Source organism: Polistes canadensis, unplaced genomic scaffold (assembly GCF_001313835.1).
Source record: "Polistes canadensis isolate GaletaPanama2010 unplaced genomic scaffold, ASM131383v1 scaffold_278, whole genome shotgun sequence".
Lineage (NCBI taxonomy): Eukaryota > Metazoa > Arthropoda > Insecta > Hymenoptera > Vespidae > Polistes > Polistes canadensis.
In genome coordinates this window covers 34,884-56,436 of record NW_014569825.1, presented here as the reverse complement: position 1 = coordinate 56,436, position 21,553 = coordinate 34,884, and the positions used below count along the sequence as shown (strand labels likewise).

General features: G+C 32.5%; 2 protein-coding genes across 5 annotated transcripts in view; one reads left to right on the top strand and one right to left on the bottom strand.

The window, feature by feature from the left end:
* The window catches only part of LOC106791015, a 60,576-nt gene that overhangs the window by 5,456 nt on the left and 33,567 nt on the right, over positions 1-21,553 (bottom strand). For all 3 annotated transcript variants that reach the window (XM_014756343.1, XM_014756341.1, XM_014756342.1), the window contains 2 exons: positions 2,505-2,582; positions 399-580 (listed from right to left, as the gene is read on the bottom strand). In XM_014756343.1, the coding sequence (XP_014611829.1) occupies positions 399-580; positions 2,505-2,582 (260 nt within the window). The remainder of the gene's footprint in view (positions 1-398; positions 581-2,504; positions 2,583-21,553) is intronic.
* Positions 13,951-21,553, top strand: part of LOC106791014 (trichohyalin-like) — a 31,571-nt gene continuing 23,968 nt past the window's right edge. For both annotated transcript variants that reach the window (XM_014756340.1, XM_014756337.1), the window contains exon 1: positions 13,951-14,266. The gene's annotated coding sequence lies outside the window, so the exon portion shown is untranslated. The remainder of the gene's footprint in view (positions 14,267-21,553) is intronic.

Here is a 21,553-nt window from a genome sequence, read left to right as displayed (position 1 = left end):
TCTCGGAATAGTAATCTTGTATCTTGGTAGCGGAACAATTGCAACGTAATTGTGGCTCCAAGAAGTAAGAACGATAAATTACAGAATATTTAATTCTTGTATAAGATAATCCTTTAATAATATCATCTTTTTACGCGGGTATTCCTTTTTTCTTTTCTTTTTTTTTTTTAAACAGAAGCAGCTTTGAATTTTTCGAATGGCAAGAAAATCTAATTAAAAATTAGATTCTTGTCATAATTAGGATTGTAACGGATGAATTAACCAATAAAATAAGACTGAAAGTTATACCAAGATAGATGAAGTTACTTTTCACAGAATAATATTGGAGAACCACAAGGAATAGAGACGTCAATGTCGAAAGGTATAATTACGAAGGGGTTCTATAGAAGTTTCCTCACCTTGATCATAACTTTGAGGAGGTTGTACCGTTGGAACACGTTACGGACTTGTTTACTGTTCGCATACTTGCACATAAGCTCGACGAGAGCACGTTTAGCGGTGTCATAACTTCCTTCGAGACGTATCCTGACTATCCTCAGTCGTTCGTTCGTTTCGATGACCTCTTCCTTCGTTTGACCACCTGCGAGTGATAAGTTGGAAATTCGATAAACGATTGTCCACCTACCTTGTTCGCATGTGACTAAACTTCTCTTACTTTGAGTATTATCAAAGTTTTAAAATATTTAGTTTGTGGAATAATAGTTAGTTACACTTTCTCAACAAATTTTGTTTTATTTTTATACGATTTGTTCAAATGGTTGATATTTTCATTTAACTATTTCTAAGATTTTCAAAAATTTTCAATTGTCCTTTATCAAAATAAATCTTGACGCAATAATACAACTTCTCTCTGTTATAAATATTAACCCTTTGAGTGCTATGGACGCATATATTGTCACATTAATAATAAACTATTTCATTCGTAGAAAACACTTTAGTTAAAAGTATTCAGCATTCAAAGGGTTAATAAATCATATATATTTTTATTTTACAAAATAAATGAGATAGGAAATACATGTTCCAGTAATTATTTCCATCTTAAACTTTGTTCTGTTCGTTATTTAAATCCTAAACAAGTTGAAATTTATTATCGTTGTATATCTGTCACTATAAGTAACTATCGTAAAAGGTTTTAGGAAGAGAGTATAGTATTTTCCGGTTCGATACGGTAGGCTACGAACCCTTTAAATCGGTTCGAACGTAACTGCTTCGACGAAACCTAGTTTCGATTGATTCTCAATTAACTCGGCACCGAGATAGTAACGAAATTTGCCGACATAAATAAATCGGAACGCGTTACTAGATAGATATACAACGATAAGCACGACAGCTTGTCCTTTTATTCGTTACGTCGAATTTATCCAAGATTGACTGTTTCCTATCGGTTCCATGGCTTCCTCTCTACAATCTCATTTCGCCATTTTCGTTTGAACCTTTTTTAACCTTTACTTATATGCTCCAATAATTCCCATCATAATTAAAAAAAAGAGTATCTTCAAGCGAATACTAATTGGGATAAGTAATATAGAAACCCAAACAACCTTTAATAATTTCTAATCGAATCTATATGTATATTTCTAATAATTATTTCATTATAATATTATAATCTCTAGTGTTCTGTCGCAGTTTTACATTATAAACATTTATAAAGCACCATGTGTTTTAACCCGCGCATGTATTTACACTTAGGTTTTTAGCAAGTCTATATATATATATATATATCACGTATAATCCTTTTTACATTTAAAGATTCAATTTGAACAATTCGTTTTGAAAACTAACGTAACCTACACAGAGGAAATTCAATCTGAATTAATTATATCCAACGTTTGCGTGTTATCGAAAAATAAATCTTTTACGTGGAACACAAACTTACTCGTTATTGTCACGCGCATAGAGAATAATGAATCTTTGTTAACGTTAACGCGTTGAATTGGCATGCAAGGAAGGAACGTGTTAATTAGATAGTGTTAATCTAAGTTTAATAGAGCTAACGCGGCACGTAACATGTCGTTAGTCGAATCCTCCGTACTCCCTTTCAACCCCTTTCTCACACCCCATAAACGAATAGATAGGACAACGTCCAGCAGGAGTTCTATTCAAGAGAAACTAACAACCTGTCTGCATTGGCTAAGAGCCAAAGACTTATTTCAACCGATTACTCTTATAAAACGTCTTTGAGATTCATTGGCTTGGATTATTGCATCTCAACGCGTGTATTAAATAAAAGACTATTAGTTTTCTTCAAATTACTTACATGTTATTTCTTGAAATTTAATAGAAAATTAGCTTTTAATATTATAATCTATGTTATATCTTTGAATTTAATGATTAAAAGAAAGAAATATTACAAATGACTGTGTGTTCATTTGACTGGTTACTGTATAAATACGTATGAATAAACTGTTTGTAGATTTAACGTTGAATATAAAGGAATACGCGCGAATATATTTGTATTAGGTTATAAAATATATTATAAAAGTAAAGAATATCTATATACTCACTCGATGTTCCTTCATCCTTGACATCTTGAACGATCCTTCGTACACTTTGAGTAAATTTTCCCACGAGATTCGTTCCCGCTGAAATAGATTCGAAGAAGAAAAATAATCGTTTCGTTTTCAAAAGGTATTTGTATTATATATAATATGTACTTAACTGCTACGCCTATATATATATATATATATCTTTACTATAAAGTGAATCCTGTTTAAGCAGATAAACCAAAGGACGAGTTTAAAAGTTCAATTTTCTGTGACGATCACAGTGTGTACACATATATCTCTTGGGACCCTTTAATATTTTGCTTTTATCCTCCCTCGCGAGAATTTTCATGGATTAACAACGTATGGCAGCTCGACTGATGGCTAAAGAGGGTATGTACATAGATATTATATCTGCATAAATACGTATATGTGTCCTACGTGTGTGCGCGTGTGTGCATGTTTGTACTATCTAACTAAAAGATAAAATCAAACGAAATATTCTTTCGATTAATCTTTCATCGAATATTATTCGAAAGAAATAGAACCAAAAATATAAGATAGTAAAAGAAGAGAATTTTCTCTTTGTACGATCTTCTAATATTTTTTCTTTTGCTCTGGTGTTATCTCTCTCTCTCTCTCTCTCTCTCTCTCTCTCTCTCTCTCTCTCTCTCTCTCTTCCACTCTCTCACTATTTCCATCTTTTTTTCTATCCTTATCTCTCGTTTCTTTTGATATAGAGTAGAAAATCGGTGAGCTTAGATGGGACAGTAGTAGAAGTCGGGTAGTAGTCAGACACGATTACGTTTGGCTTCCAGCCAACGAAAAAAGGGAGGAGAAACTTATACCCATACTTTTTGAAAAAGTATCAAACACACACACAAACATACGCGTAGAATTTTAGACCATTTTATTGTCTTGATTTGTCAAAAGTCGTACGATGTCATTCAACATTTCGTATACGTTTCAGAAAACGCGCTAGTGAAATCCCTCACATTGAAATTCCCAACGTGTTTTCTTCTTTCTTTCATTCTAAAACACCCAACATATCTGACGACGAAGACGACAACGACAGCGATTACTCTTTTTTTCTTTTTTTTCTTCAGGTTTCGCTTTGGCAACCCGTGTACGTGCTCGAAATGAGGTTCTAAAACGGCACGTTTCTTAAATAAAACCGATTTTCAAGTGGCGGTAAAGCAACAAGCGACATTTCCTTGGGTTTTTTTTTTCTCAATCTCTTATTTTCTTTCTAAGTAACGTCTAACTTTTCTAATACTTCTTCTACTTTCTTTTCTTTTCTTTACTTTTCTATTACTTTTTTTCTACTACTTCTTCTTCTTCTTCTTCTTCTTTATACTTTCTTGTTACTTTCAACGTTTTAACGAAATTCGATAAATTTCGTATTCGTTTGTTCGCACGTTTTATTTTTTTGTTCTTTCTTTAGATAAATAATCGATAAACTTAATCTTCTTGAAATTGTACCTACCTTTTTCGATCTTCAATGTGTATATAGATATGTGAATTATCCTACGTATACTCAAGCGTACATCTTTTCTACTTGCAATGATCGGCTTACTTACAGTACGTTACGTCTGACTACATTCCTACGTATACTACTTAAAGCTGAAAACGAGTAATTCCTAAAAAGCACTTTTATGTACGTTTATTTTTTTTTTTTACGTCAGACTCTTACACTATTTCATTTTTAACGATTCAGAGGGATACCGGGTGAGAACAGTATTTTGATTTATGCTTGAGTAACCAAAAATTATTGGAGAAACGAAATATTAAATATAAAACATGCACTGTGAGGTATATTGAAGAACCTTTTTTTTTTTCTTCTTTTCATCATTTCGATAATTTCAATTGAACGATATGATACAATTTTATTCGCGTATCAAGATAAAATTGTGCAAAAAAAAAAGAAAATATGTATTATATCAAATATTGCTACACGGATAGGATAGTATGATATTATCGCTGGCGGGGTACAAAAGGAATAAAAGAGAGCCCAAAGTTGAAATTGAGTTAGGCAATATGAAGTGACTACAGGTTAGAACTACTTCGATTTCCGTGGGTTGGTTAAACTAGAGCATGGCGTCTGTAGTCAATGTAGAAAGAGAGGGAAAAGATATCGAGACTACGAGTAAATGAAATTTTACCTTCTACGAGAAAGAAGATTAACTTTGGAATGTGCAAGTTGAGAGAACCTAGATGTAAGTACAGCCGTGATACGAAAGAGAAACACAAAAGAAAAAAAAAGAAAAGTATAACTTCGATTAAAACTAATAATAACTTATTAAAAAGGTATAAAAAAAAAAAAATCAAAGATTAAAAAAGGAGGACGTATTATTGTGGACAAAATAATATAAAAGTAAATGCCACCCAATACTCAAAATCAGCATCGAACGCATATACTACTTTACTGGCACAAATACACTGACAATTTGAACGATAATTATATCGTCAAAAAGCCTGTATGATTTTATTTATTGAAAGTTGTCGCTAGATAAAGTTTTACATAAAAGAAAAAAAGAAAAAAAGGAAAATATAGGTAGAAAATCGTTTCGCTGAATGAACGTTCGTTCTCTTTTTCTATTTTTGATGGTAGAAAGTAGGGAAATCGTGGTCGATTGACGAACAGCTATAGGAATAGGGGATAGAATGGTTAAACCATGGAGCGGATTTTGCCACTCGGATCAAACGTATCGACCACAACTCTGTGGCTCTTGTAGGTTGTGTGTAAGCAGTAACAACGAGGGTGTGGCCAGCCTATACTATCCTGAGTTGAACCTCTCTAATTCTAACACCTGCGAATGCGTATTCGCGACTAAACCGATATATGCATGCGGGCGACACGTTCGCCAATTATTTTGCGGCTGAGTTTCTACCATTCATTCTCTCAAATGCCATATCAATCGTGAATTCTAAAAGGATGCAACATCCACGAGTTTTCATCTACGAAACATTGTGTTTTTTCTTTTTTTTTTTTTTATCGACTTACACGATCATCCTACGATATGGCTTTTACACAATTTTTCCTTTTTTCTTTATTTCTTGGTGTTCTTTTTTTTTTTTTTTATTTTACTCCTAATAGAAATTTCTTTCCAAACGAAAAGAACTTTCGTTCGAAATTCACTCGTATCCATTCCCTTTCATCCTTGTTCTTTCACACTCGAATCTTTTTACTCGACACGGTCCCAACATCCCTATTCGATTTGAAATATCTTCTTATTCTTTTTACGCTTCCTTTTCTCTTATATATATATTTTTCATTTTAAATTTATACAACGAGATTCTTTGATTCTCGTGCATTAAAAGACACGTGTACGCATAAAATGTTACAAAACATTGAAAAAATAATTTTTGATTAAACATACACATTGTAATTTCTTAAATGACTCGGATTATTTGAATTATCACGGTTCGCATAATTTGTCATTCGTGATAGATTTGAAAAATATGAATAATTCTCGAATATAATATACTTGTATTCGCTGAATGGATAATCGATAAACAAATAAATAAGTCATTTTAATGATCTCGCGCGTGCTAGCTGTCGATTGCATACGATCAATGACAAATACGGATTGGAATATTCGTGCTAAAGCTCGCAATTGTTTCATATGGTTTAATAGGTTTTTGGTCACGACACGACACGACCAATCACAATGGACTATTAAAAAAGGATTATGAAAACGATTGGAATTATATCAGGATAGGCAGCTTATGTTCTCGGTACAATGAAACATTGTATCAGGATGTTTCAAAGTAAAATAATAAATGCAACAATGTCATTTATACCAAGGACAAAATAACGCGTTTAAAAAAGACATTTTAATTTGTTTCCAATATTGTCGATTCGAACAAAAGATTCAAATGATTCGAAATTTTTCAAGATAAAATCTAATATGAAATTTAGCTTATTAATTATTATTATGAGATACCAGTTCGTCTTTCTATTTGCATATTTTGTATTGGTCTATGAACAATATAGACAACTCGAAGTTAAGTTAAGAGAAGTTACCCTTTTGGAAATCTTGGTGGTCGCAGCTGGTACAACGACGAGCTTTGTTTCATCAAGTCTGCAAGAGTTAAAGTGGAAACAAAAGGTTTTGGTTGCTCTCTTACTACTCTATTTCTATCTTTTTTGTTCGATGCTTTTAAAGGATATTCTCGAAAAGCTGAAGAAGAATAAGAATAAGAAGAATAAGAAGAGATGCCTATGCAAATGCAAACGTTTCTTTGGAGAATTTCAAAGCGAATTTACGAATCTATTATACTATAATACTATTCGCGATAACCATAGTTGGAAAAGTGAGAAATTCTTTCCTATTATATGCGTTACCATCGTTAAACTTATTGTTTTATGATCCCGAAAATGAATTATTGTTCGCGATCGATATATATACTTGAATATTTTCTAACAAACTTATGTGTGATGGATTGTTCGAATGAAAATTATTTTAAATATTAATATTAACATGTTCTCTGAATAAAAATGAAACGAATCAAAAAAAACTGATATTATTTATAATGAAATATTTGTTAAAGTAGAAATATTGTAATACGAAATAAGTGTGACGAAGCAACGGCGTGTCTATCTCGTTTGTAAATCCGATTTTAATTACGAGAAGAGACAGATTCTTGATTTCCGACTACGACGACGTATTGTAAAAAGAAGAAGAATAATAATAATAGAAGTCTCTTTGTACCAGAGTAATGGATAGAAGGAAAAGATAACTCAAAAGGACTCCTTCTTCTTCTTTTTCTTCTTCTTTCACCACCCTTACAACCATAGACAATTATTATATTATTTTGTTCGGCTTTGGTATTGGTAGATTTTCTTATTTCACTTATCATTGAAGTAAATCGTAAAGCAATGCAAATTTTCTAGTAATGCTTTACTGGTACGAGCAACGGATACCTTTCCCCTTTTCAATTATAACGTCGTCCTTTTCGATGTTCATTTATACATCTCAATTATTTTTCTTTTTATTGGTAACACTGTTTACTCCATTTACGTGGAATAAAAGAAAATGAAAACAGGGCCAACGTGACACCGAATGATTATCGTAGTTAAGTTCTTATTGAAGTTGTTCAACATACTATCATCCGAGTTTGTTACACAGCTTCTTCTTCTTTCTTTCATTTTCTTTTTCTTCTTTCTCGTTCCAACTGAACAAGGACACACTTGCGAGATCATCTATGCTTTTATGATTGCGAGGCCGCTATTCAGAACGCGTGCACGACATAAGTGTACCATGACGACTCCATTTATGGTTCGATAAAGACCAATCGTACTTTCAATCGACAATTTTCGTTTAACCATTTTTTCATTAAACCTATAACGTTATTTTTAATTATAACTTACAATTGGAATATTGATACAATAATAAATAACTTAAGTAATAAATAATTTTTTGCAAAAAGAGCTCTTTTAAATAAAAATATAAAAGTAAATTACGTTTGTGTGTGTATGAAAAATGGAACACGAGGGGGTGTAATACAAGATTTCGCGTAATAATTTCAAATTGTATTCGCGTAGATCATCGATGTCGGTAAACTTTAAAGCGATCGTTTAATATCTCATTGTAAATCGTCTTTAAGGATTTAAGATAGCGAGAAAGAAGAAGTAAGTGGTGGGAACGATCGTGTACACTTACAACTTCAAAACATAATGCCTGCAAATTTATTATCTAATTACATGGTGGTGTTGAGAATCGATCGTTTCCTTGCTAGAGGCAACGTCCTAAAAAAACAAAAAAAAACAAACCCATAAAGAGAGTGCGAGATAAATAATTCGGCGTTTGTGTGTTAGTTATACATACTCAACAATCTTATTCGTGGTAAGTATTAGTAGCGAACGTAGAAAAGCACTCAATCTATGCTCGTTAGACGAAGAATGAGCGAGTATTCGTTCTTTTAAATTAATCGCTTCTGCAATATTTTTTTTTCTCTCTCTCTCTCTCTCTCTCTCTCTCTTTCACTCTTAGAATTTATCTTATCTAATAGCTACTACGAATCAAGTCATTTATCAATTTTTCTTCTATATTTATCTTTCTTCTTTTTTTTCAAGTTATTTTTTTTCTTTTTTGTCTTTTTCCGATAGTTAAAAATGTCATAATGATTGAGAATAATAATGAGCGTCTTTGAGTGATGAGAACGAGTGATGTCATCCTATTTTAACTTTGATCTATCACTGATTCTTTTCTTTCTGAGAAACATATGACGCGGGTGGCGTCATTATAATATCATCTATGATGCTTTGGAAAATACAAACTGTTTAATAATAATAATGATTGAATTTATTCGATAAGATCGTTGATTATTATTGAAGTAAACGGTGCATGCAAAAACGACGACACGCCTTGAAAATCTTTCAATGATCTGCAACCGAGAACAATTCGAATAATAAAGTTAAAAGGTGTGACACGTATGCAACGTAAAAAAAAAAAAATGAAGAAAAGAAAGTAGGGATTTAAATTGTTACCTTTTTTTTTTTTTTCGTCATTCCAACCTTTTTCTCTTTATCGTTATATAATAGAAGAATTTATTATTAAGTTATTAACGAATTTCAGCCAGAAATCTGCAACCCTTCCCACACACTTGCATAGACATTTATACAAAAATATTTATACTCGTAAACGTTGTGACTTTTTTAGGATCAATTTAATGGTCCCTCCCTCCTTTTTCTTCTCTTGCAGGAGTTATCGTAGAAAACAAATGACTTTTATTATAATAAAAATCCAATTTTTATGTTAATACGTTGCGATGGAGTGAATGAGTGTGTGTGTGAGAAAGAGAGAGAGACGTATATAAATACATACATAGGTAAGAGAAAATGAGCGAGTAAAAGTGCACACGAGGTAGCAACCGATCCTTCTGCACAGATTTCCTAACAATTTTATGGGACCGCACTAAAATGCAAATGTTATTGCTACCTGTAAATCACTGGAACCTCGAGGTGCTTGGATCGATGGAGAAAAAGAACGAACAGGAGAGGAACCTTTAAAATAACGAAGCCTGTTCTCGTTTCTTTTCTGACGTACACAAAAAATATAGTTTCTAAGGAATAAAAGAAATAACGAAAATACGAGCGTGGGTGTGTGTGAGTGAGAAAGAGAGAGCGGTATGTAGTAGTTACAAGATTGAGATGCAACATTTCGTATTTCTATTGTGTGTTCCACATTTAATTTATTAAAATAGATTAAATATAAAAATATAAGAAAAATTCATGGAGCAATTAGTTATGGCGATCTTCGGTAGAAGAGTCTCTTACGTAAAGTCAAGTAGAATGGTTTGGTCGTATTAAAAAGGCCAGAGTGCTTAATTAAATTCCGCGAATTGCTTCCGTGCCGTGACAAGAGCTTTCGGGTCGGTGCGCCGTTATATGTGGAAGAATCAAAAAATCTTTTTTCGCGCACGAGAAAAGAACAGTTTTTTTATATTTATCATATTTAGAACGAGAATAATCAAATTTCTAATATATTTAATCAGATTATAATGAGAAGATAATACAAGTTGGTGGTTTACGAGTTGACAAAATTTCAATTAAATCATATTCAAACGAAATAATTCTATTTCTCCTAAGAATATTTTCATCATCCACCGTGTAGAAATGTGCATACATCACACAAAAAACATGACCAACGCGTGCCATTAGTGAGCATTCAACGTGGTTACATCATTACAATTATAAGTTCCTAAAATAAAATTAGCCTGAAATGTTTTGAAAGGAAATAATAAATATTATATTATGAAGAATTTGTTTATACAACATGAACATTATAATAAGACAAAAGAGAAGAATAAAGCGTGCCAGTTAATGGTACTAAATATCAATGCGGTTGCATCATTATGGGGTTTGTTCACCAGCAAACAGAATCTATCTTGCATGGTATATTTAGTATGTACTATATTTACTAGATGCAAGCAAGTTCAATGACTAATACCTCGATTCTACCTGATATTAGCGGTAAAATTATTGCTATCGGAACGTATATGTATTATGTATGTAATACATACTTATATAACTACGTTTCTCTTACGTTAACACACGTCGGTTCCTCTTGTCAGGAACTTAATTAAATTCTACCTGCCGATTGGAATCAAGTTTGTTTTTTCTTTCTCTCTCTCTCTCTCTCTCTCTCTCTCTCTCTCTCTCTCTCTCTCTCTCTCTCTCTGTCTGTCTTTCATTTTCAATCCTTCTATCTATCTTTTTCAATGTCGTTACTGAATATCGACTCCGTGTCTCGTACGTTAACGTTAGTACGTGGCCACGTTGGATTGATAACACTTGAAAAGAAAATGAAGTAAAAAATTGCTACTCTCCCCAGTAACTGGGATTTAGATTGAGTGGCTTCGTATAGATCTTATCTTTTCTTCTCCGAAAGAAAAATCTCTTCATTATCGGTGATCCCTTATTTCTTCTCCTAAGAATCATTTCTTTTTTACTTTTCTCGAGTTTCTTTTATCTTCCTATCTATATAATATAATATATTAAAGTTCAATAAAAATGAACAAATTGACATGTTAGATGCAAAAGTTGTATCTAAGATACAAAACAGATCCTAAATTCGAAAATTCTATTAACAAATATATTTATATATTTTTATATCTTTTACGAATACTAGATATATATTGGAATTTGTATTTATTTATCGATCAAAAATCGAATCTATTTAAAAATGACGAATTGAATGAAAAAGTAAATTCCTGATTCGTGTAGGAAGTGAATGACTAATGAATCAAAGTACATATGTATGTCTGGAATATATATCCTTGTGGATATACTATTTAAGGAAGTTGCGATAAAGTTAAGTACTTGGAAGCAAGGAGGAATTTTCGATACGATAAGTGTCGTTGGAAAGCGAATAATCCTTCTTCCTCTTGCTTCCTTTCTGGTTTGCTCTTTCTCTTGGTCTTTCGGTAAAACCTAATCTAAGATCTAAATTTACTTTCGTGCGAAAATCAGACCGGAAAGTAATATTAATCATATTCCGTTCACACCGGATCTACTTCCTGAAATGATTCCAAGAGGAAATTTCGTACATTTATAATGTCAATGTGCGCAAAGAAGATCAATTTCTTATAGATTCAAATATAATATCACTTATTACGATTATACTTATGTATCGTCATTACAAAAAAAAACTTAAAAGTTGTAGAATATGCGCGTTAACGACATTATTATCATTAATATTATAATGCGAAATGATTACGAAGTAGGCCCTTTTGCGTCCTTACCCTTTTCGTTCTTCGTTTATTAAATTAAAGTCTCTTGCACAGCGCTTCATATAGAAATAAGTTAGCTTTACCTATAATGTCGCGACAAATTTCAACGAAAATTATTCTTATCAAAAGTTTTACCAAGAGTAATAGGAAAACATTACTGATGCATCGACCTCCTTCTTCTTCTCTTTCGTAAAGGAAAAATTGCGAAATAATTGTGTAAGAAAAAAGAAAAAAAGAAAAGATATTTATCATCCCTCTCTTATTTTTTCTCTCTCGGGGATTACTTTTTTCTTCGTCGTCTTTTTTTTTTTGAAAACACGCTTTCGGTGGCGAATTTTTTCGCATTCTGTTCCCAAACGACGCGTTGATTTTTCCCGCGAGAATCAGAAAAATCTTTAGGTCTTTTTTTTTTATCGTCGGGGGATATTTTTACAAAGAAATGGTAAGAGAGAAGAAGAAAGGAACGACGATAACGTCAGGCAAAGAGTCTTAAAAAAAAAAAAAAAAGCACACACACATTTTAGGCAGATTTTCAACTTATCAATGTATTTCCTACGCAAAATGACGCACCGGATGAAATTCTCGCGACCACCGCGAACAATGTTACTCCTCTCACTTTTTCTCATATTCGGAGAAAAAAAAATGATAGTTGATAGAACCGAGCGCGAAAAGAAAAAGAGAAACGGATGATAATGGCAGACGTTATCGTTGCAACGAGATACCGATTACGGATAATAATAAGTTGCCAAACGAGACGAATAAATTCCATCGCATTAATTAAACGGAGAAAATGAGAGAGAGAGAGAGAGAGAGAGAGAGAGAAAATATGGTCGAACGACTTCTTCATTTAATTCGATAACATTTCGTTGCTCGCATACGCAATAATTTTGGATACTGGATTGCCTGGCTAAACGTTTTCTGTTTATTACAAAATTACAAAATACAAATGAAAAAATTATGAGGATAACATCGATGCGAGAAGTTGCATTTCCAAAATATAATAAGGATAAGAGAGAAAGAAGATGAATAATTATAAAAATATATAAACTATCGCGGATGTGTGAAAAATAAATGAAGCGTTTAACATTCAACACCAAGGAGAAATGAACAGAGATAAGGTTTTATCTTGTTTTCTCTTTCTCGCGATCACGGCCAAGTAAAGCATAGAAGGTTTCTAAACGCGAGCTTATCTATTAACGCACTTTTTCTTTTTTCCCTTTTTTTATTTCGCTTGTTTAAGCTTTTCCAAAGCAAACGTGCTAATCGTAAACGATCAAAATGTACATTAAAAAATAATAAACGCTGTACGATAGACCCAACATGCATATATGTATGCGGATGCGTGTTACGAACAATAGTAGATGTGCATGTATAATAACAGGTAAGGTATTTATCTATAGATACTTAGTATAGCCTTGATCTACTTTTTTACTGAAAATCAATTTCTTCTTCTTTTCCTTTCTCTTCCTTATGAATTACTCATTAAAATTTGTATCGATTGGAAGATGATTTGATTGAAATTAATTGGATGATTTCTTTCTTTCTTTTTTTTTTTTTATTACTAATATATTCTAATACACAATGCATGTGTCGAGGAAATAAATGCAAGAGAGAGAGAGAAAGAGAGAGAGAGAGAGTGACGTGTAATTTGATTTTTTCATGTTCAAGCTCTGATAAACAATGCATGTGGAACAAATATTAGAAAATTTGAAAGAGAAACACGAAATAGTATAGAATTTTTAATTACGTATGAATGCAAAAAGAGGGAGAGAGAAATTATTTTCTTTTTTGTTATTTTTTTCTCAATACATTCCTAGATGTAAATAAACGATGCACGCGTTGAACGAGAATTACAAATTAAAACACACGCGAAGAAAACAAATAACAAAATAATTTTACAACTATTACCCGAAATTAAAATAAAAACGCGAATAAGTATAGTAACTTTTGATAGTTTAACATAAGTTACGTTCATTCGAAATAGAGGAAGGAGAGATCGGATTATTTGCGTGACATAGCAATAGAGAGAGAAACATACATATATATATATAGATGAATAGATAGATAGATAGATAATTATAAAAGAGAAAGAGAAGGGTGAAGAAGGAAAGGCGGTCGGTGTATTGCAGTGGCAGGGGAATAATAACGAACACACACACACACACATACATGACGCGGCCCACCAAGAGAGGGAGAGAGAGAGAGAGAGAGAGAAAAGAGCTCGTCGACGCGAACGACGAGCCTTTATAAATCGCGAGGATGTACTCCGGTGTTGATCCAACGAACGTCATCGCGTCTACAGGCATCTTATTCTATTGTGAATCTGTAGTGATCGTTAAAAAAAAACAAAAAGGTGTTGAAAAGTGCGCGTGTTTGTTCCTAATCCCTTTCGATCATCGATCATAATCTAACAAGAAAAAAAACAACCTTAATGGATCGAAATTAAATTGATATTTTTTATCTGATCTATCTATATTTCTGTCTGTCTGTCTATTTGTCGTAACAAGAAAAAATAGAAAAGAAGGATCAACGAAACGTACACGTCAGTGAGTCCTATTCGTTGAATTTTTTACTAAATCCTTTACACCCTAGAAAGAGAGTTTCTATTGCAATTAAGTATATGGGAAATAAGAAAATCGTTTAATTAAGAGCAAAACTCGTGACGTACACACACACACACACACACACCATACGAGCATAACCCCTTTTTCATTTTATCTTCGATCGATCGTTTAGAAAACAGAGCGTGTGCTTTTTTTCTTTTCATCGATTATCACGGGCTTTGCTTTCCTTTCACGAAACCTTAAGAGCTTTTTCACCTTCTTTCCTAATTGGTCTGTGAACTCTTTCTTTCTTTTTTTTTTTCCCCTCCCCCTATTCTCGCTCGAGGGAATTTTTTTCCAGTTTTTCTTTTTCTTCTTTTTGTTTTTCGAGGGAGGAAAGAAAAATCTAAAAAAAGAACAAATATCGCTAGGCGTCGAAGCATCTCGCGTTATATAACAAGAATTCAATTGAAAAACAACAACAAAAAGAAGAGAGAAAATAATTTTTCTCTTAAAATTCACACGGATGATTACACAGAACACATCATCTCACGATCAAAAGATCTATATCCATTAACTTCGTTTGATTACCACATCGAAAATAAAATGAGAGAAGAAAATGAGAGTTATCTTCTTTAATCAAAGAATTCTATCTCGTTCCTTTGAACTATTATTATATCGATATAATTAATTAAGTAACAATATCTTTCAAAATATCGTAACGATATATATATATATATATATATTATACTTTGACAATACATTTACAATTAGCACGAGTATTCGAGAAAAATCTGTCTCTTCAAACTGGCTGAGCAAAATTGTTTGCTTATTTTAGTCACCGGAAAAGAAATAAAGAAAAGAAAAAGACACAAAAGTAAATAAACTTAACGCGAATGGCAAAGAAAGTGTTTTAGCACGAAATCCTCTCTCTCTCTCTCTCTCTCTCTCTCTCTCTCTCTCGTCAGATACGAGGATATCTCAAATTTGCTTTACGTCAATATCGTGGATGCTTGGATGTTCTCGTATTTCGAGACTGACGTCTCGAATTCGGCTCTTATTCCTCTAGCATCGTGTGACCTTAAAAAGAAAGAAAAAAAGAGAGGGAGCATTCTGAGATCGAAAAGAACAGAGAGAGAAATAAAGGTTCATGGCATCGATATATTCTCCTTAATTGAAAGGTCAACTTTTAACGATAAAATATGATTTTTTCATATACGTAAAGTATCTAACGCAAACGTCAATATAGATTTTGATTTTTCATTCGTCCAATCAATCCAAAGAAAGATAAATAAATAATATTAATAAAACGTATCTATCTTCTCCCTAAATTTATCAACTAAATGAATCGAAAAGAAAATTTATACGAATGAAAATGAAGATGAAATCGTTCTATATATATATATATATATATATGTATACATACGAGGACACATATGTATATGTATATACCTACTACATAGTTTGTTAACGTCGAAGCGTATGCGTGTCTCATTTGGAATGAGGGTGGCAAGCATAGAGAACTCATCGTTACGAGGTCATTACGCGAATCGATGATTCGAGCAGCACGCGATCATAAATCGTCTCGCTCTTGCAATATCGATCTCGACATCCTGCCATTAGTGTCGCAGCTTTTGGTAGCTCCGTTACTGCCGGTGTTGCATCTATTCCTTTGTATACAACATACTTATACCCTACACACATCGACAATCAAATTATTTATACATAAGTGTATGGAAATTCATTTGATATCTTTTTTTCTTCTTCTACGTAATCGTACGATTATCCTAACTCATATAGAAAAATACATACACATATCTATCTATATGCAGTCTGCATATGCATAATGTGTGTATACAATAAAAATCGATTTGATACTTTTTAATATATTAAATCCTACGATTATCCTGGATTATATAAGGTGAACATGTGCATACATATATGAATAGATTTGATGTTATTTTTTCCATTCAATCCTGCGATTATCCTGATTCGTATCGATAAACTCGCACATATATTTATAGATTTGTTCGCACATGTCTACTTTATACGTATATGAATTTTATTGATTTTTTCTTTGTTATATTCAATTATTCGATTACCTTTATTTAAATAAGTTAATGCATATAATATGTATTTGTATCTATTAAGGAACGCGTATATATACACACGTTTTTATGTGTATTTATAAACGTATTATAAAGGAAGAAGATTCGGTGATGCGGGAACGTGCGAAATCTCTTTTCGGTCTGGTGCTGAATATCGGCGGAGCGTTTAACGTTTCCGAGATAGTACGTGCCTGTACATACGCCTCTCGTGTTATATTATTTCCTTTAGTTACCTTGAACCATGCAACAGAAGTAAGTAAGTAATAGTAACACTAGTAACAGTAGGTAGCCATCTGGTATTCATCGAACGTATAACCTACGTTTATGCATACCAAAATATATGCACGTGTATATACAGTTAAAAGATTCTAACGAAAAATCATAGTTGAATGATACAAATATTCCTCGTAGATTAAATATTAAAAATGAATGGTTGTAGAGAGAGAAAAACTATTAACGAAAATGTTGCCTTCGATAATACGACTAACTTTCGACCGAGGTCGAATTTCATATTTTTTTTCTTATATTAAAATCGATAATGGAAACATAAAAATCGACATAAAAGATGATCATTGATGTTTTCGTAATTATCGAGTTGTTCGAGTGTGAGAAGGTTATGAAATAAATCTCAAGAAGATACGATAAAGTAGTATAAGAGAGAGGAGAGTGACTATGATCTTTGATAAACAAGTTTTTCGCGGTAGATCTTACGTTACGTTGGATTAGTACAAAAATATATATTCACGAATATTTTTCAATATTTTGCTCAATATATATGAATACTTTGTTTCAATATAAATCAAAATATTAAATATATCAGTATTAAAAATAGAAATAAAATTACTTCAGGGTTACGTATAGATGCACTCTGAATACTGACATTTCATAACAGATATTGATTGGAAAATGTTTCATAGAATAGATTCAATCTAACGATATTATATATATAAGTTATATATATAAATGAAAAAGAGAAATTATTTATTAGCTTGAACACACACACACACACACACATTAAAGAAGAAATGCAACAAAAAATCTATGTATCCTATCTCGAGAAAAATCATCATTAATTTATTCGTTTCCTTTTTTTTAATCATTCTCTTTGACGATTTTCTCTCATAGCGTGTAAAAAATATAAAAAAATGATAAAAAGAGTCCAGGAAAGGAGGCATTCATTGAGATAGAAAAAATATTCTCTCTTTCGTCACTTCGGTTCGCTTTGATGGACAAAGTCAAGCATTTAAAAGAGACCATAAACGCATAGTATACTATGCTTCCTCTCATCTTAGTTATTACTGTTTAACATATTAACGCCTAGCTCGAACTCGTCACGATCTTCAATGACAACAACTATCACCACCACCACCACCACCACCACCACCATCGCCATCACCAACTACCTCGACGACGAGGACGAGTTTCCCGAGCAGTTCAAAAAGACGAGTGTTCGTTCAATTTTAATCTTAACCTTGTCAACCAAGTTGGTATCTTTTTAAACGCTGGGTATAAGATTCCAATGACGCAAAACTATGTCGCAGATTTATAACGGTTAGGGCAAGTGCACACTGTTTTAACAAGATCGTCATCGCAATTAAAGACATACATACTAATCGTCATCATCATCAATATTTTTATCCTTCCTTCATTTCTTTTTCTCAACATGGATTGTTTCATTATTTTTTTTTTTTTTTTTTTATTCTGTTTTCTTTTTTCTCTCTCCTCTTAGAGATAGAAAGAATAATCTTTTTCTATTATAACGCAAAGTCCATTTTAAAACAACGTTGAACGTTGTCCACGTTGAATGCGAACACACAATATGTGTACTTTGTGCTCGATCATTTCAAAGATCCGGTCGTTAGCGAAATTATTACGCGGAACAACCATCCATATCCTCGTTCACTTGATTCTTTTCTTCTTCCTCTCGTATTCTCATTCTTATTCTTATCCTTTTTCTTCTTCAAATCCAACCGACTATTATTTTAATTACCTTGTCGCGCCGAGTTTGAACGCGACTCGTGTCAGCGTACACGAAAATATTCCTTTCTCTCTTTATAAAATAATAAATTTATGTATACGTTATATTGGGGAAATGTACACAAAAAAAAAAGCACGTTCGAAAGAAATAATCTCGATTATTATCGATAGATCGAGTATTTTATTTTGATTAACCACACCCTGTGTGTATTATTGCACGTGACACGAATAAATGTGACACAAGTTTTAAAAGAAATAATATTTGTTTAATATCGATACTCTTTTCATTTGTGTTTTAATATTTTATTATTCTTAATTCATTTTTTATAATCACGTAATTACGAATGCTCATCTCCGTTCGACAATAATAATAAATATCACAGAATACGGTACATTTTAAAAAGAATTATACTATATCCAGCGTAACGATAAGTATTATCAAAAGAATTAATTGAAAACATTTCCAAGATGTTGGTTTATACAAACATATGCGATTCGATGGATATAATCATTCGAGATACGTTTAAAACACACGGATACTTTAAAAAGAAATAATATATAATAATAAAATAATATCTGCATGTAATATGAGGCATGTACGTGCAACGTCATTCCTATAAGTGTTTTTAAACGTCAATTATTGGGTTGGCAAATAAGTGGGGAATTTTTTGATTGGCAACAAAACGAGTGTGGTTACTTTAACAAAAAAAAAATCTTACGAGAGAAGACCATAGGTAATACGATTTGTCACGAATCCTTTTACCTTTACTCGTGTATTCGTGGCACTTTAAAAATTAAAGTAAGAGAGAGAGAGAATGTTTATAATTATACGCAAAACTACGCGTTTGTCTAGCACATTTGTCTGACACATATAAAACACCTTTGACATATGCCCGTGATACGTTCAAGCTGAATAGACTGGCTTATTATCGCGTTTATTCGACAACAAGGTCAATTCGAGCGATAATAGATCGACATTCCGCTGTTTGGATCGAACTATGTTATATTTCTCTCTCTCTCTTTTTCGTTTTCTCCATTTTCACGTTTTACAAAATTCGAACTAAATTTTTAATTTACATTTCGAACTAAACCATTAAGAGAAATTGAATTATGCATCGAATACTTGTTTAGAACACGAGAAGAAAAAAAGAAAACAACAAAAAGGAAAAGATATAGAGGAGGGGGAATGAAATTGAATTTAATCGAACGAGAAAAAGGCGGTGCTTTTGATTGGGGAAAAAAAGAAAAATAAATAGAAGGCCGTATATCTTTTAAACGGATACCTGCTTTAGCGCGATTACTTATCGAAACTTTTTGATTTGGTTTGTTAACTAATTGTAAAATAAAAGTATAAAAGGGGGCAAAAAAAAAAAACAAGAAAATATAATCGATAGTAGTTTCGTTCATTCGTACATACGCGAGACGGTAGATCAGATTTATTTTGGAATGTTTCGATCGGGTACGTGTATGTGCCTAAAAAAGCTTAACGTTCGTTCTAATGAAAAACGAAAACTAAGGGAGCATGAAAGAGAGATAGAACATAATGTCAATTCGGTGAAACCGCCAGAGGCATGAACCGCTTTTGGAGACTGAATGCGACGTAGGAAGAATGCATTCGATTCTCACACACACATACACCTATGGAGATGCATACACAAGCGCACGCGTAGAGATTAATCTATACTAGAAAGCGGTTTATCGACTAGCAAACGTCTAGCCGAATGTCCAAAATTTTTCAGCTCCAAGTATTACCTGTAAAATTGACAATAAATTTCCAACGCGCATCGGTTAAATCACCTTTCCATTATTTTTCTTCGCGAAAAGGGAGTGTATTCGAATCTAGTGAAAAATCGATTTTAAATATTAATACGCGTTGATTACATTTATTTATATAGTAATCTGTGTGTTATTGCATATTCTTTTATTTAAAAATACAAAACAAAAATAACAAGGAGTAGTAAAACGATCCTAATATAAAAATTTCCCGTCTTGATGGATAAAATTATCTGTCAAATATATTTTTATAAGATACAATAGAATATTCAATTCTTTACTATGTTCATTATATACCAATTTTACAAAATAAATAGGTGACATGCGTAGAGATGTCTGAAGTAAGAAATAAATTTGAAATTTGTTTTTCTAGATTTATACGAGAACAAGCCCTACGATCAATCACTAAATATACATATGTGTACATAGATATATATATAAATTTGATGAGAATTTACGTTCAACCGATCGAGCAATCAATTTATGCGAAAAATGTCAAAGAAGAAAAAGAGAGAAAGATAGAACGATAAAAAGACCTCCGGCGATTGAGTTTCGTCGTGGGTGTCTACACACCCGCCCGTTACTTTTATTTATTTATATTTATCATTTTTCTCTCTCTCTCTCTCTCTCTCTCTATCTATCAAGTTCATTCGACTCGTCACGTCGTCGTTGCATCGCAAACGAATCGCGAGAAACATTTTCCGCGTGGCTACTCTAAACTTTAATAACCATCGACGAATAATTTACAACGTGTCCGAAATTTCTTTCCTTTTTTTTTTTTTTTTAATAATATTGCTTTATATATCTAGCTATCCATCTTTCGTCTGTCAGCTCTCATTGTAAAAACGCATACACATAAATGTATAACAGAAGGGGGTATAAGGGATAGGTAGGGTTGAAAGAGAGACAACTCAATTTCATACAAAAAGTATCTAACACACGTAGTTACGAATCATACGACGAACAAATTTTCGACTATTTTATAAAAAAAAGAAGAAGAAGAAGAAGAAGAAGAAGTGCTAAGGAGGTTTAGGGAGATGTGTTTATGCGCGAAGAAAACTCGATGTAATATGAAAGTGTCTAACACGAAGTTATGAATCGTACGATGAATAATTTTTCTACTAGTTTAGAAAAAGAAGAAGACGAAGAAAAAAAAAAGGAAAGAAGGAAAGAGAGAAAAGAAGAAGAAGAAGAATGTTATCTTGCATCTAACTTTTGACTAACACTTTCAGTCAACTTCTGTAAATTTAAAAGATCTCTGAAGTATTCGCACTTTATGCGAGTTAGTATCTTTTGAGAGTTTCTTCTAGCATAAATTTCAAGGGTAGATCGCGAATATAGAAGATGGAACTCAAGGCGTTCCTTAATATCGTCCCTGTACCTTAAATTCCAACGGCGCTTTAACACGAGTAATGGCGACGGAAGAAAACGA